General features: G+C 41.6%; 2 protein-coding genes across 2 annotated transcripts; both read left to right on the top strand.

Moving 5' to 3' along the window:
- Window positions 1-2,105: 2,105 nt before the first annotated feature.
- LOC137871291 (fatty acid-binding protein, brain) lies at window positions 2,106-4,407 on the top strand. Its single transcript, XM_068709054.1, has 4 exons — window positions 2,106-2,261; window positions 2,375-2,547; window positions 2,840-2,941; window positions 4,045-4,407. The coding sequence occupies exons 1-4, from the start codon at window positions 2,189-2,191 to the stop codon at window positions 4,093-4,095; spliced, it is 399 nt and encodes a 132-aa protein (XP_068565155.1). The 5' UTR covers window positions 2,106-2,188; the 3' UTR covers window positions 4,096-4,407.
- Window positions 4,408-5,326: 919 nt separating this feature from the next.
- Window positions 5,327-12,395, top strand: smpdl3a (sphingomyelin phosphodiesterase acid like 3A). Its single transcript, XM_068709053.1, has 8 exons — window positions 5,327-5,499; window positions 6,036-6,249; window positions 7,278-7,422; window positions 7,921-8,017; window positions 8,771-8,934; window positions 9,617-9,797; window positions 10,409-10,533; window positions 10,831-12,395. The coding sequence occupies exons 1-8, from the start codon at window positions 5,394-5,396 to the stop codon at window positions 11,134-11,136; spliced, it is 1,338 nt and encodes a 445-aa protein (XP_068565154.1). The 5' UTR covers window positions 5,327-5,393; the 3' UTR covers window positions 11,137-12,395.
- The last annotated feature ends 3,820 nt before the right edge of the window (window positions 12,396-16,215 follow it).

Raw genomic sequence — 16,215 nt, 5'->3', positions numbered from 1 at the left:
ACACCTTTTGAATAAGATGGTTTATTCTGTGATTTGCATTTTTACTTTCAAATAAAAACTCACAAAAGTTTTCTTGCTCATATTTGAAACACAGCAACCTAAATCATTTCTGCTTCTCTCCAGAGGGTGGCACCAGAGATCCTTCACGACAATATGCACTTCACAGCAACAAACACCCAAACACACACTCGTGTGATCGCTGAGCGATTCTAAAATCCATGTGTGTAACTCTGTGAGCTGCTGAATGTGCTCAACATCTGCCGGACGATGTACTTTCCAAGAAGCTCAATCTTAATTTATTTAAAGTAAAAAGGGAACAATGACATGAATAGGAATGCAACGTTAAAGTGCTGACTGTTCATGTGTGAGACCACCTTCAGTTTTGGGGCTTTTTCATGTTTTCAGATCAGATGAAGAAGAGAATAGTGAATAAAGAAAGTGAGAAAGAAATACATATACTGTAAAGATACAGAAGACCAAGGGAGAGAAGGATGGAGTGATATGATATATACATATATATATATATATATATATATATATATATATATATGTATATCTGCAAATTTACTAATGCAACTAAGAAAAATAGAGTGAAGTATGCATTTACCTCCTCTGCAGATACAGAAAGCAAACATTTGCTCACAAGTAGATTTGCATGAAGGCAAGACACTACAGACATTACTATTATATTTCTACTAGATATCACCATGAAACGTCCCCAGTGTATTACTTAAATTAAGACAATTGTATTTAATATTACAAGTTTTCAAAAAATTGTAATGTTTAAATATGCAAATGAGGAATTTTGTTAGCAAATGGGTGCTAATTTGCATAAATTCTCCAGAACAGAAATCTTAACATTGAATGAAAGAAAATCTTGTTTCATTTTGTTGACGTATTAGAGTCAAAGGGAGTTTGGGAGGTCTGCTTTTATCGCTCCTTAATTCAGAAAATACTTTCAACAGACATAAAAGAGTGTCATCATGTTTTTAGTGGCTTACTAAACAGAGTATAGAGAGGCATCCATCTGTACAGTTTGGTGTATATAAGAGCTACCGAGGTGGACATTATTAACGGTAACTTTCTGTGAATTTAGTAGAAATCTACAGACATAAATATGGGAGCAAAATTGACCAGTGCATGAAAAACAATGTTTTTGCATGTAGTGTGTCGCCTTAACATCACATCAAACATGTATTCATCATGAGGCTTTGAGGGAGGAGTGAATGTCCATAAATCACCTATAAAAGATGATTTTGTCGACAGCTGTAACTCGTCTAATAGAAGTCACCGCTTCCTTTCCTCCGAACTCCATCGATACAAATGTTGAAGCAGATTAGACTCTAATGTACTAATTTACTTTGTGTGAAAAAGCAGAGCCTACACACACACACACACACACACACACACACACTGTACCTCTCTTTCTCAAACACACATACACACGTTTATAGACAGTAATTAGTGTGTGTGTTGAGCATGAAGAAATTGCAGGGGTTTTTTTTTTTTGGGGGGGGGGGGGGGGTGGATTAGGACAAAGGGCTGTCAAACAAACTGATTCTGCTTCACTGGCGCTCCCCTACAGTAGTAATGGAACATTCCAGACACATGAAGGCCTGTCTCTAAAGACGAGGGGATTAGGATGAGGAAATTAATTACAACATAAATATATAATATATATATACATATATATATAAATGTGTGGTTTAGCACCAACTCTCTGAAGCCCAGTTTCAGATAACAAACTTTTAGTGTTGAATGTTTCTCTGTGAGTTAAATCGAAACTTTTATTTTGGTGAAATGCAAATGTTTTTACTGTTAAATGTGGATTTTTGCTCGGCTGAGATATGGCAAGCACCACACTTTATCTCTCCAACCCCGCCCATGAATGAGAACAATTACATCATTCTGCATACAAATGGGCTAATTTAGGAGGGGGGTTTTTTTTTTTTTTTTTTTACTCTTTCTTTTATTCTAAGGGTCTGGTTAGACCATGACCCACTTTAAATACCCAATCACAACCGGGAGAAAGTCTCCTGAGCCAATGGGACGCTCGGCGCCACCCACCTTCACGCATAACAATAAGTAGTGGAATAATAACACGAGGGGGGACTCTTGCAGAAGCCACAGCCTGCCTCAGTGTGTTTTGGAGATTACTTCGCCTCCCCGAAAAAAAACAACCTTCACCATGGTCGACGCCTTCTGTGCCACTTGGAAGCTGGTCGACAGTGACAATTTTGATGAGTACATGAAAGCACTGGGTGAGTAACAGCCTCTTTCTTCCTTTCAGTATGTTTCATTTCACTCACACTGGCAATAGATTCAGTAAAACGGGCCGTTAACAGCCACATTTCTCCCCCTCTGCCCTGGTCAGGTGTGGGCTTTGCCACCCGGCAGGTCGGCAATGTGACCAAGCCGACCGTAGTCATCAGCCAGGAGGGCGACAAGGTGATGGTCCGCACCCAGAGCACCTTCAAAAACACAGAGATCTCCTTCAAGCTGGGAGAGGAGTTTGACGAAACCACCGCTGACGACAGGAACTGCAAAGTAAGTTGAAAGAAAGAAGAAAGATCCAGAAACTTTCAGACGCCAGCAGTGCTTGGATGCTTTCCAAGAAGTGCCCTGCAGTAGTAGAAGTGGTTTAACTGGGTTTTAATTCAAATAATCCTCAATATGAAGCTTGGAGTCGTGAGCCGGTTCCTTTGTTCCTCTATTAGTGGGTCGCTGAGGCGACGTGACATCTTGAGACGTGAGGACATGGACCGACGTTCTGCAGCATCTGTATGCGCTGATTTTCCGCCTCGCTTGCTGAAAAGCATTCTCCTCTTTTGTCTTTCAGTCCACGGTGACCATGGAGGGAGACAAGTTGGTCCACGTCCAGAAGTGGGACGGCAAGGAGACCAAGTTTGTCCGGGAGATCAAGGATGGCAAGATGGTCATGGTAAGAGGAACACAACCCGGATCACACACATTCCTCTCCTGTCCCTCTTTATCAACGTACACCACTTAAACAGAGTAGAATTACTGAGAGAATAGAGAGAAAAACTCAAATTATGAAAGTTATCGTGTATCCAAGTGGCCATAAATGACGGCTGCTTATAGCTGTAAGCAGAGTACTCATCATCTGGGAAATGTGTTATTGGAATATAGCACTAAAATATTCATAAAGTGTTTATGATGTTTCAACAGCTCAGAGATCGATTTCCTGTCACTGGAAGCCCTGATAATAAAACAGTAGTCTTCTTCTGCGTGCTCTCAACTGAAAATAATATTTCATGTTTCAAAGTTTATATTAGTGAGCGATTAAACTTGTTGTTTGTTAGTCATTACGAGTGCAAGGTTGTCTCTTTGGGATTGTGGCAGAGATGAAGGACTTTAAAAACACAGGCCCAGGGGCCCAAAGAGTCAGGGGCCCCTCCAGCCTTCACCTCCATGTTATTTAAAGAGACACATACCAACCAGGAAGAGACTCAAGATAACCACAAAGAAACATTACAATGATGACAAACAGACGCAAAGCAACAGAAAAGAGACACAACGCGACTACAAAATAAGACAAAATGACCACGAAGAGACACAAAACGACAAAAAAGAATCATAATACAACAACAAAAAGACACAAAATGACCACAAAGAAACACAAACCGACCACGAAGAGACAAACAAAACAAAACCAAAGAGACGTGTAACAGCTACAAAAAGACGCAAAACAACAACGACTAAATATGATCGAGTCCGTCTCATAATCCGCCTGCAAATGCTGCAAACAAATAAGTAATAAAAAGCCACAAAACACACATTTTTTTAGTCAGTTTTGTCTTTCTGAAGCACCAAAACTGCAGCAGAACATTCCAGCTTTGTTTTGATGTGATGAATGAATGTGCCTTTGTACACATTCATAGTCAAATTAGCTGGTTTTCTATTGAACAGAGTAAATCACTACAGCTGCCAGAGGCTGCCTCTCTGGATCCTCTCCGTCGGCACAATGGTGGATCTGTGAACTCCCACCTCTCCGTCATAGTAACCGTCTTCTCTCCCCTGCAGAATTTGACCTTCGACGACATCCATGCGGTGCGTAGCTACGAGAAGGCATGAGCGCTCCGACGGCGTCCCAACCCGGCCAAGAAGTGTTTGATTTTATAATTATTATTGACTGTACGCTTCTCTTTGCACTTCATCCTCCTCTACATGTGCACGGCCTGCAGGCTGCACATGTTTTGTAATTTTTTTAATTTTTTTTTTTTTTTATATGAAAACATTTCTGTCATTTGCAACCCTGTGTGAAACATGAAATTAAAAACAAACAAACACAGAGAGTAAATGTGCTTCTCTTCTCTTGTGTAACGATGTTGTGATGGTTCCGTCATTCGATATGGTCGACGAGAGAATAAATATGATTTAACCCGATCTGTAAATGTGCCACTTTATTATGATTATGAAAACATTACTTCCCACCCCGGCTTTAAACCTGGTGGCGCAATAAGACAAAAAGTTGGAGAAATTGCATCAATATGCCAAACAACAAGCGATTGCTCGTGTGTGTGTGTGTGTGTGTGTGTGTGTGTGTGTGTGTGTGTGTGTGTGCACGCATTCGTGAGTGACTGTGCACCTTTGTGTCTGTCCACGGCTAATCTCCCATTCTGCTGGAGCAAACTGCGTTACATTTTGGGAGGCCAGTTATGGCTGCATGCTCAAAGACCTCTCGTGGTTAAAGTGACTCACACTTTCTCAAAACAACCTTTTACTGCTGCCATCGACTGCCTGCTGACTCTTTACTCACTGCTTTCTTTTTTAGGAGTGAATAGTAGATCTGCACTCTACTGACCTCTTTGGCTCCTCCTTAAAAATCAAACAATCCAATAAGGAACACGCTGCATTAATCTGTGGTGAGACATGTAGACAAGGGGCCACGAGCCAAAATGGTTGGTTTTCAGATTTATAAAAGTATATTAAAAAGGTATTAAAAACTATATCAGACTGTAGAAATACTACTGCAAGTAAAAGCCCTGCAATTTAAATGTTATTTAAGTAAAAGTACAATGACTGCTCTAGATATTATATAATGTACAAGCACCATTTTACTGTTAAAGGTGGTCAAAGTTTAAGATTATAACATATTTTGTACGTAAAGTCTGTCAGATAAATGAGATGGGGTAACAAAGTACTATAGTAAGTAAGTAAGTACAGTTTAAGTACCTTAATATTATGCATAATTACAGTATTTCAGTAACTACTTAGTTACATCCTGATGTCTCCATAAGTCCCTCCCGCCTGAGCTCCAAAAAAATCACATGACCACCGGAGGATACTTCCTGTTTATTTCAGAGGCGAGTGGTCGACTGCTTTCGTTTATATGTGATGAATAATACACACTATTACCGTGTTGTAGCGCAATGAACATGGTTCAGCTGTTGTGTTCCGTGCTGCTGCTGCTGCTGCTGTGCGGAGCGGCTCCTCTCGCGGCGGCACCCGCTGGGAGCAGCTACCTGCCGGGCACAGGTGAGTGTCGCGAGTCTTGTGGTTCAGCTACAAAAGTCGATATTTTCCTAAATGTAGGGCTGCTCGGTAGATGTCATGCTCGCCGAATTTACCCTGAGACATTGTGGATTGATGTTGAACGTGTATTGTAGACGTGAACGTTACATTATTCTTTGCAAATGACGAGAAACGTAATAATATACAGATTTTTAAACGGAGTTTGGTCGGAAACTCTTCAAATATGCATTAAATGGGGCCACTGATGCTTTTTTATTATTGCAAAAACAGGTTTGGAGTTTGTTTTATAACCCTTGCATGAAATAAGACTTAAATAATCATAAAGACAGTGCTTTAAGATAGAACATAATCATGAAATAGGACTTTAAAAAGCCTATTACAAGCATGCAAAAATAAACTAAATGCGATCAGAGAGATATATTGTTGTGACACACTTTGAACCCCTACAAACAGTAACCCGTGCACACCTCCTATCATTTACCGCAGACTATGTCTTCATGTCTTTCATCCCTTCCTCTGGTTCTCCGTCACCTATCCAGGCCGGTTCTGGCACATCACTGACCTCCACCTGGACCCCTCCTACCACCTGAGCCCGGACCCCACCAAGGTGTGCTACTCCTCCAAAGGGGCCCCCGCCACCCACGCCGGCCCGTACGGGGACTTCCTGTGCGACTCTCCCTACGCTCTCATCCAGTCCGCCTTCGCTCACATGGCGCCGCTCACACGGCCGCAGGACTTCATCATATGGACCGGGTCGGTACCCTCTCACATGGAGGGGGAGTGGTAGTGATCTTACTGCTCTTCTCTTCTTCTTCTTCTCTCAGCAATGTGACTCACCAGCTCATAGAAACTATCTGTGGCTGTACAGTAGTTTCATATCCTGTTTTACTAAGTGTGTGTGTGTGTGTGTGTGTGTGTGTGTGTGTGTGTGTGTGTGTGTGTGTGTGTGTGTTGAAGATTGAAGAAGCTGTAGTGAAGTGAAGTCACTCTGGATTGCTCTCACTTCCTCTAAGGAGTGCTTTTTTTAATGGTTATTTGTTTTTTAGCCAAGATGGAGGAACAGACATATTCACGTTCCCCACAAGATGCATTTTAATATCTTTTTGAAAATAACATAAATGAAAATAACTTCTCGTCACATGTGCTCGCTGTATCCTGACAGATAATCTGTGAAGTAAACAGGTTCCTCTGCCTCCTTTGCGGCATTTGCAAGATTCCGCCGCGCCCGAAGGAAAACGGCCAATCAGAGCCGAGGAGCCTCTTAACGCAGCTGTCAATCAAATACAATAAAACGAGGACGTTTGTGAGAATTAAAGATGGTGCAGTGTGTTTAAAGGCCTGACCGCTCATTAATAAGAGTTCTCTTGGAGACTAATGTTCACTACGCTGTGGTGGTGACACAGAAGAACCGTACGCGTCAAACACAGCAGCTTTCGGTTGGATCAGCAGCTGATCAGCTCAGCCAGGAATTCATAGGCTTATTGAACACGCCTTGCCGTTTAATCCTCTACCCCAGGGAGTCGATTTCTACTTGTAGTGCTGAGTTTGAGAGCCTGCAAACAGTCTTTATTACAACCTGGGTGCTACTTTAATGCTCATTAATATCAATCATAATAACGCTGTACTGTAATTTACCCTTCGCTAAGCCCCGCCCACTGCTGCTACTCCATCAAAGCTACGTTACCATAGAGCCCACACTGTCACTAACTGCACTCCCTGAATGAATCTACTGGATTTAATGGACTTTAATGACAGTGGACGTTGTTCTCCCTCTCCACCAGTGACAGTCCACCTCACGTCCCTGTAGACGAGCTCTCTACGGACACAGTGATCCAGGTGATCAGTAATATGACCCAGACCATCAGACAACACTTCCCCAACCTGACGGTCTATCCTGCCCTGGGGAACCATGACTACTGGCCACAGGTAACTTTATTTTCAGCTCATCGGACGGCAAGCGAAGACTGGAGGATGCAGCCAGGCGGCAACATCTAAAAGCTGCATTCTCTCTAGTGTCCACCAGGGGGCGACTCCTCTGGTTGTATAGAAGTCTAGTCTAAAATGACTCTACTTCTCTCTTGATTTATTCCCTCAGTAAACATTGTAAACATGAGTTTATGGTCTCAATCTCTAGTTTACAGTCTTCTTCAATACAGCATGATGTTCATTTAGTACATTATGCTCCATTTAGAGTCAAACACACCATAAAGCAGGGGATGATTTAGGGGCGGGGCTACACAGTGATTGACAGTTTGCCCTGAACGGCGTCCCTAGCGCGGCGTCGCTCCTCCTCAGTCCAAATATGGTCACTTCCGTTCATTGGTTGCCAAAAAAAACAAGAAGGCGACGACAATTAGATTAGATAGTTTAAAATGTAATTTAGCTGCTTTGTATGTGAGACGTTTGTGCTGCTGCTGTTTTTAGGACCAGATGTCGACCTCCACTAACGCCATCTACAAAGCTGCTGCCCAGCTGTGGAAACCCTGGCTGCAGACTGAAGCTCTGCTCACACTCTCACAAGGTAACAAGTTCTGTCACATCACTACTTATTTAGGCCTCCCAGACCTACAGAATGTGGCTGTTGGGTTTAGCTAAAATGTTTTTAATATCCAAAAAGTAGAGCTTTTGTTTCACACTGCCAACACTTATATATACGATTCACTCAGACGTTGGTATTTAGATTGAATAACTAAGTACACTAATACTATTCTTACCATTTGTGTATGGAAATAGTGTGTTTTCTGAATCTATTCTACTGTACTCTAATCAGATGAGTTCAAAGATGTGACTGACAGTATTTTAGATATTGTGAAAGACGGGACAAATATATCGACACAAACTTCTGCAAACTGTGAAGTTCCTGCATTAAAAAAAATGAGGAAGAGAGAAAACCACAGTCAATACATTGTTCATACAAGAGGTGCATATAAAAATACAACAATACACACATTATGTAATACGTATGTTTACATGTCAGTATTGTGGTTCATTCACATAACAGAGCTGCAACTAACGATTTTTGAAATATTGATAAATTTGTCAATTTGTTTTTTGATTGATCGCTTAGTTTATAAAATGTCAGGAAACGATAACGACGTGACGTCTTCACATCGCTTGTTTTGTCAAAAACCAAGAGATGTTTAAATTTCAATAACAGGGAAAAGCAGCAAATCCTCACATTTGACCAGCTGGAACCAGATGACATTTGGTATTTGTGTCACGGAGTCTTCATCCTCTGTACCGTCTTAGTTTCTGCCTTGTTCTGCTGCTGCAGGTGGTTTCTACTCCCAGCTGGTGAAGCCCGGCTTGCGGGTGCTCAGTCTCAACACCATCCTCTACTACGGCCCCAACAAGGTCACCGAGAACATGACGGACCCCGCGGGACAGTTCCAGTGGCTGGAGAAAACGCTGGAGAAAGCCGCTCAGAGTCTGGAGAAGGCAAGGCTGTACAATAACAACTGGATACTTACTGATTTATATTTACTTAGGTCACCAATAGACGACCGCGTTCTATCTGGATCCGGACCAACGACCGATAAACTATCGAGAATTATTACATTATATTTCTATTTTCACAGCTTTTCTAACTGCACTGGAAACCCACAGATCAGTTGCATTCGTTTTAAATCATCTCACGTGATCACAATCAAATCTGTGCATTCAGATAAGCATTGCTGTGAATGAACACACAGCAATTAAAAGCGTCAACGTGAAGCGAGACAAACCTGAGCTCAGCTGCTACTTCCACTTATATGGCATTGAATCATAGCACAGGTTAGACACTGTGATGTTCAAGACCTTGCTCAAGGAAAAGTTCTCGAACTGGACCTCTTTGAATTTTGACTGAATTCCCCGGAAATACACCTGGAAGCTAGAACGTTTATTGGACTGAATTGGCGCCGTCTTGGGGTCCGGTATCCAGTTCTTATTAAACATCTCTGGGAGAATATCTAACGCCTCTTTTTGTTTTTGCACATGAATCAGAAAGTTGTGTGTACAATGAAAGAAAGAGTAAAAGCTTCATGTGTTTTTTCTTTTAGCCAGTGATCCTGACACCTTTTACTTCCGTTTTGCACGTTGAAGAGCTGACATTTCGACGCGTCTCCCTTCCTCGCTCCAGGTGTTCATCATCGCTCATGTCCCGGTGGGCTACCTGCCCTTTGTCAGGAACACCCCCGCTGTACGAAAGAGCCACAACGAGCGGCTGGTCGCCATCTTCAGGCGGCACAGCGACGTCATTGCGGGACATTTCTACGGCCACACCCACCGCGACAGCATCATGGTGCTGTTGGACCAACAGGGTAAAACATGTCTCTTATTGTTTCCATTGACTTTGATGGTGAGGTTGACCCTCAGTTCATCACCACAAAATGAACACAACGCTTCCAAAAGTAGATATAATTCATCAAAAATGGCCTTTTACAATTTTCACTGGTTTTTTTATTCTATTCACAGCAAGAGGTACAAACCTTGAACTGTAGTAATATGTTCCTGCTTTGACCCTACAGTTACTTTTTAATGGTGAATGTAAATTTATGTAAGAAAGCAAATTTGCGCAAAAATTTGCGCATTTTTTTTTGTCTTCAGTCAATGAGTCTTTTGAGCTTAAAAAGTAAAAAACGTTATTGAGGGATGCATTTAGTTCCAGAAATAAAAGAATTGATGCTGACATCTTTCATGACCTCCACCAGAGCTTTTTCAGTTCTATATATTTCTCAAAAACCAGACTGGACCTTCTCAAACAAAGTTATTTTTGTACAAGAATCTGGTCGAACTGGTCGAACAAATAAAAACACAGACAGATCTGCTGACAGACTTTTAGAGATAAGCCTGTCTAGAAAGGGTTAGCCGACACATTCACTACTTTATGCTACTGAATTATCTGGTATTTGTGTGTTGTCTTGTTCCGCAGGTAAACCGGTGAATTCTCTTTTCGTGTCGCCGGCCGTCACGCCTATCAAACATGTTCTGGAGCCGTACTCCAACAACCCGGCTTTCCGCGCGTACGTGTACAACACCCAGGACTACGCTGTCTTGGTAAGGAGCCGTTCCCGTATGGGGAGCTTTAAAAACACTAAAATAACACAATTAAACCTCAAAAGAAAAGTAATACAAAGTTTGAAAAGATGCTTGAGTTTGCAAAACATATTGACAAAATTCCGGTCAAACTAAAAATGTCCCGCACTGACTGTTGTTTTATTTAAAGACAGTCCTGATGATTAATCACGGTGTCAATCAGCACACAAACACTGTTTCTGGCTTTCAAAAAGACTCAAAGCCCTTTTTCTCCCTCTCTCCCCTGTGTTTTGTGTTGTTTCTCTCTTCCCCCTGAAGGATATCTGGCAGTACTATTTGAATCTGACGGAAGCCAACGAGAAACAAAGATCCGACTGGAGGCTTGAATACGTCATGACTGAGGCGTTTGGACTGGCTGACCTGCGGCCGCAGAGCCTCCTCCAGCTGGGCCTGAGCTTCAGGCTGCCGCAGGCCGGAGCCTTCGACGTGTACTTCGGTCACTACATGGTCGCTTACAACAGCAGCGTCGTCTGCGAGGGCGACTGCAAGCTCAGCCAGGTGTGCGCTGTGCTCTGCCTGGACCAGCTGTCCTACTCCAAATGCATCGCAAAGGGAGAACGGTAGCGGGGGACGACCAGAGACGAGGGGTTTGTCCCGGGAGTCTCATTTATGATTTTATTATCAAGCGATCAAACTTCATTTCCAGAGCTGCTTTCAAAGTACTCGGAAAATAAGACAGAGCGGACATAATTGTCTGCAAATGCAATTTAACAATTTGAGACCAAATGCATGTGAGACAATAAACAATGAAAAATGTTGAAAAAAAGCTGATTTAATTCAATTTACAGTAGTAAAACACTGTAAAATAAAAATAAATCTCAAAAATAAACATTGAGAATAAAATATATCATAATTATATAAGTTTTGCAGCATAAATACCAAAACAATAAGTGATTAATACATTTAAAATAAAATTGAACAAAGTTAAATACAATAAAATAGATTCAACTTTTAAAACCTTAAAGCAGTGATTCAATTTAAATGTTGAAATAAAAATGTTTGTCTCAGGGAGACGCATTTAGTTTTTTATTTCTAAAATCTTTTTTGGGTTTTTTTTTTTTTTTCAAATGCTGTAATCAAAAAGTACAATGCTCTGTTTCTGTCACCCTCAAATATAGTCCTAGCTGGTTCTTAATCGGGTGATATTTCATCCAAAATGTTACTTTCTGGTATCAAATCATCCATATGCAGTTTAAATTAAAGAAAAATACTCTGATGATACAATGAATGAAAAGGGAAATGGCAGGAAAACAGATGCAGTCCAGACTACAAATAGCAATAAATAAATACTTGAAAATAGAGAAAAGTACAGTTTTGAGGGTGGAGTAGACTTCATCAGGGAAATCATTGAGGTGTGATCATAAGCAGGAAGAGAGTCATTGTTATCAATGATACATCTACACGAAATAGAAGATATGAATGATAAAATCATCACGTCACTGTGTCCTTTAAAGACAAATGAATGCTGTTTATGTAAATATCAACTATGCATGTTAACGTTACACAAAGCCATCAGTGGCTGTAACCTCCGATCATGTGACAGCGACTTTATGAACGAGATCATTTTACAAGCGTTAAAGATCAAAGTGAATGCAGTTGTCCTAAGATAGGAAGACATTCTTTGTGTTTCAAGCTTTTTGCTGGTTTTGTTCACGTAGCCACTCAGTGCTAATCAACGAACCATAAATACTTCAACGAGCCGCTCGTGTTGCTTCTGTCGCTCATATTGTGATCACAGCATATCGCGTAGAAAGTGTTGATTTTTTTATGTTTTTAATGTTAGATTTTTTCTACTAAATAAAGATCTTTGTCCAAAGAAGAAATTTGAACCCTCTGATCCGTTTCAGAGGCTTAACTTTGAAGCCACAGTAACGAGTTGGTCTCTGCAAAGGAACAGTGACTAACCTCATCTGACCCTCTCACCCCCCCCCCGGTCTCTTTTCATTCTTCTCCTCTCGTTTCTCAGCCGCCTCCTCCAGCATTCGTCCCCTCCCCCCCTCCACCCATCCCTGGCTCTTTTGTCCCTTCGTCTCCCTCCCTAAAATGTTGATCCCACTTCTCTGTAAAGCTCCGAACAAAAGTCTCCCAGAGATTTTACTGCAGTAGAAAAGAGCCAAAAGATGGAGTTGCACCAGTAAAAGCTTGTGGCAAAGGAGGTAGAGAGCCAAGAGGAGTTCTTTTTAGACTCATCTTCATGTGTTTGTTGTGAATTACTAAATCATTTTATCTCTTCAAGTTAACCAAACATGGAGGGAAGAGTTACTTTTGGTCAAAGAAACATGAAAAGCTACGTGCTAAGTAAGCTACATTAGCATTACATGAAAAGTTAGTTTATTTATCTGGATTCACAGAAGTGTAATGATACTTTCATCACAAACTCTTTATAATATTCCAAACTTCAGATGGAGAGAGAGAAAGAGAGAGAGAGAGAGAGAAAGAGAAAGAGAGTGATAAAGAGAGAAAGAGAGAGAGTGATAAAGAGAGAAAGAGAGAGAGTGATAAAGAGAGAGTGATAAACAGAAAGAGAGAGAGAGAGAGTTATAGAGAGAGAGAGAGAGAGTTATAGAGAGAGAGAGAGAACCTGTGTGTGTGTGTGTGTGTGTGTGTGTGTGTGTGTGTGTGTGTGTGTGTGTGTGTGTGTGTGTGTGTGTGTGTGTGTGTGTGTGTTGGTTAAACTCTTTCCCCTCATGTGGCCTCGACTCCGTCATTATTTCCCGACTCGCTCAAAAACCCAGCGCCTGACGGAACGTAACCGTGGAGACGGAGTCGGTGCTGAGCGTGGCGATGGAGAGGACTGCGTCGCCACGGTAACGGCGTCAAAGCTCCTCCAGTCCTCTCTGAATGGTGAGGTCACCGTCAGAGAGCTATTTAACCAAAAAAAAAAAACTATTCAAGATGCAAACACCGTTACAGCTGCTGCAATGAGAGAACGCAGCTTTCCACTGTTCTTCATCTTAAATATATACTTATACATATAATTATGATTTTACTGGGGACAAAAACACAAAACAGGAGAACTGTAGAACTGTACTGAAGTTCATTACTTCTTTTTTACTTCATTACTTAATTTATTACTTTGCAGATTCACATTAATAACAGAAAATATTATCTGCAAATCAGTTATAAAACTATAGTTTAAAGATAAGATAAAACTTTATTGATCCTCGGGGGAAATTCACAAGCAGTAAAACTTTGAATGCAGGACTTTTACTAGGAACCAAGTACTTCTACACTGTGGTGTTGTTACTTTTACTTCCTTCCTTCTCAACGCTATTTTGTAGTTTTGTAGAAGTAGATTTCATGTGGCTTTGTGATCAACAGTAAAATCCTTAAAGTCAAAGTGAGAGCATCTCTGCAGCGTGACCTCGACGAATCACATGAAGTCCATGCTGGGATGAGTATGAGGTGTTTAACGGGTTAAATACTCTCTATACTTGTTCAACATCTTTTTTTACTGATGTTTAACTACAAAGAAGTAGTTCCACACTGCCACATGTCAGTAAAAAGAAATAGAGAGGAAACACAACCAAAGAAAACCACCAACAAGCTGTAAAACTGCAAATAAAACACACCCATCATAGTATAAATACTCCAGTACAAGTAACTCAAGGTGTGGAAGTATTATAGCAGTAAGGTACACACGTCCCACTGAAAGAGTGGAATTATAGAAATGGTATTTAATGAGACTTTCCAGCTCTTCAAAATGAAAGAGTTGTGGCTATGAAGCCCAGCAGACGAAGACAAACGTTATGATAAAGCGGGGGACTTTCCGTCTTCCTAAATGTCCGTCTGTTTGTCCGGCTGACCGTCGTCTTCAGGTTTGCGTACATTTCTGCTTTAGTTCCAGTCGGCCGACCGGCTGTCTGGCTGACTGGTGGCTGACTGGTGGCTGACTGGTGGTGCCCCACAACCAGTTAATCTGAGGATTACTGTCAGGACAGTATAGCCGTCCAACTGGCCGCTCCCGGGGAGCTGGAATCTGTGTGTGTGTGTGTGTGTGTGTGTGTGTGTGTGTGTGTGTGTGCGTGCACCGTTACCCCCTCAGACTTCCAGCTCTCCTAATCCCTTTAAGCACTGTTCCTCTACCTAGTGGTCTCATATCTAATTCGCTTCATTCCTGCACTTTTCAGCGTTGTAGTAGACCGCTGATGGCATATGATATGAACATGTATCTCATTCTGTAAACGTCTCCCTGTCGTCTCTTGAACTTATTAAAGAAGTAAGGATGTCTTGATCCTGATCGTTGTATTCAGAGTTGATTCTCTTGAAGCCCAAGAGATCCCTCTCTTAGCTGCTTAGGACCTCTCATGACCTTCTGCTGATCACATGGAGCATCATTACTTCTTCTTCTTCTACTGTAGACCCAGTGAGCATTCATTGGTGGTAAACCTCGCTAAATCATTTTTGCAATGATCCACATAATTCAGCAGTTTTATGTTTTCTTGTCGAGCACTTTGCTACATTATTATCATTATTAGTGAAACTTGCAAGCTACACATTTTCCTTATTTGCTGCATCATAAATATATTTTATAGTAAAAAAAAAAGGGGGTCCTGTTGATGCTCAGAACATCCAAACATAATGCTCCTTTCATAACTCCGGTGTCCCGTGTGATATTCTCTCACGCCCAAGTCTCACACAGTCTATAATGGGGAGGGAGAGAGAGAGACACAGAGACAGAGACAGAGGGGTGGGGGGGCGTCTTTAGTCTCATGCTTCAGTAGTAATTTGTCAGCGGCCATGAATGGGCTCCTTCATCAGCGAGTGGAGACAGCAACGAGCAATGTGTGTGTGTGTGTGTGTGTGTGTGTGTGTGTGTGTGTGTGTGTGTGTGTGTGTACACTAGTGGGGGTCCGGCCTCAGATTGAAGTTTGCTCTAAGCTTCTTGTAGCCCAGCTCGCTCCTTTGTGTGGGCCCACCATAGGCAGTTCCCCAACGGCCAATCAGACTCCACGGAGCCCATTACTTCACTGGCTGAGTCGAGTTGGACGAGCATCCAACCCCCCCTAAAAAAAAAAAAAAAAAAGGCTTTTTATTTGAAGCGAGCAGGAGAAGCAGGACAAAAAGAAGAAGAAAAAAGGGATTCTGTGAATAAACAAGTTCACTTTTCAACTTAAAAACAACAACTCTAACTTAGTCTTTCCAGAATAATGTAAAACCAGGTAAAAAAGACTAAAAAACCTTATTTTAATGTGAAATATTTGTAGGTTCCAGCTTCTACAGCGTAAAGATTTTCAGGTTTTCTCTCACTTGTTTCAGTTTAACAGTGTGTAAAGCAGTATATGAAATATAAACATAAAACATCAATGGAAAGACAAGACTTTGTGTCAGGCCTCGCACAGTCTTTGGCGTAGAAGTCCCGGCTTCCAAAAGAATGAATCCTTTTCTGTTTTGGGAACTCCGTGAGCGTTGATAGATTACTGAACAGATCTACCGGACCTCAGCGAGTCAGAATGACTGCAAAGAGACACAAAGGTGCTACACAGAGACTCACAACGACCATGAAAACCAGCACAACAACCACAAAGACACACCCAGCAACTACAAAGAGACTCAAAGTGACCACAAAGACACACAAAACAACTACAAAGAGATGTAAAACAACTACAAAAAGTCTTAGAATGACCATAAGGAGACACCAAA

The sequence above is a fragment of the Cebidichthys violaceus genome, unplaced genomic scaffold (genome assembly GCF_023349555.1).
Source record: "Cebidichthys violaceus isolate CVI_PGR_0920_01 unplaced genomic scaffold, fCebVio1.0.p SCAF_14, whole genome shotgun sequence".
Classification (NCBI taxonomy): domain Eukaryota; kingdom Metazoa; phylum Chordata; class Actinopteri; order Perciformes; family Stichaeidae; genus Cebidichthys; species Cebidichthys violaceus.
Note: the sequence above shows the minus strand (reverse complement) of the source record. Positions and strands in the feature narration are given on the sequence as shown.

What these genes read in the sequence shown, in the direction of transcription:
- LOC137871291 (XM_068709054.1), top strand. Translation starts at nt 2,189, where the DNA reads ATGGTCGACGCCTTCTGTGCCACTTGGAAGCTGGTCGACAGTGACAAT. An exon ending in TGAGTACATGAAAGCACTGG is followed by an intron (nt 2,262 to 2,374) that starts GTGAGTAACAGC and finishes TGCCCTGGTCAG; the next exon opens with GTGTGGGCTTTGCCACCCGG. An exon ending in AGGATGGCAAGATGGTCATG is followed by an intron (nt 2,942 to 4,044) that starts GTAAGAGGAACA and finishes TCTCCCCTGCAG; the next exon opens with AATTTGACCTTCGACGACAT.
- smpdl3a (XM_068709053.1), top strand. Translation starts at nt 5,394, where the DNA reads ATGAACATGGTTCAGCTGTTGTGTTCCGTGCTGCTGCTGCTGCTGCTG. An exon ending in CCGCTCAGAGTCTGGAGAAG is followed by an intron (nt 8,935 to 9,616) that starts GCAAGGCTGTAC and finishes TCCTCGCTCCAG; the next exon opens with GTGTTCATCATCGCTCATGT. An exon ending in GGTGCTGTTGGACCAACAGG is followed by an intron (nt 9,798 to 10,408) that starts GTAAAACATGTC and finishes CTTGTTCCGCAG; the next exon opens with GTAAACCGGTGAATTCTCTT.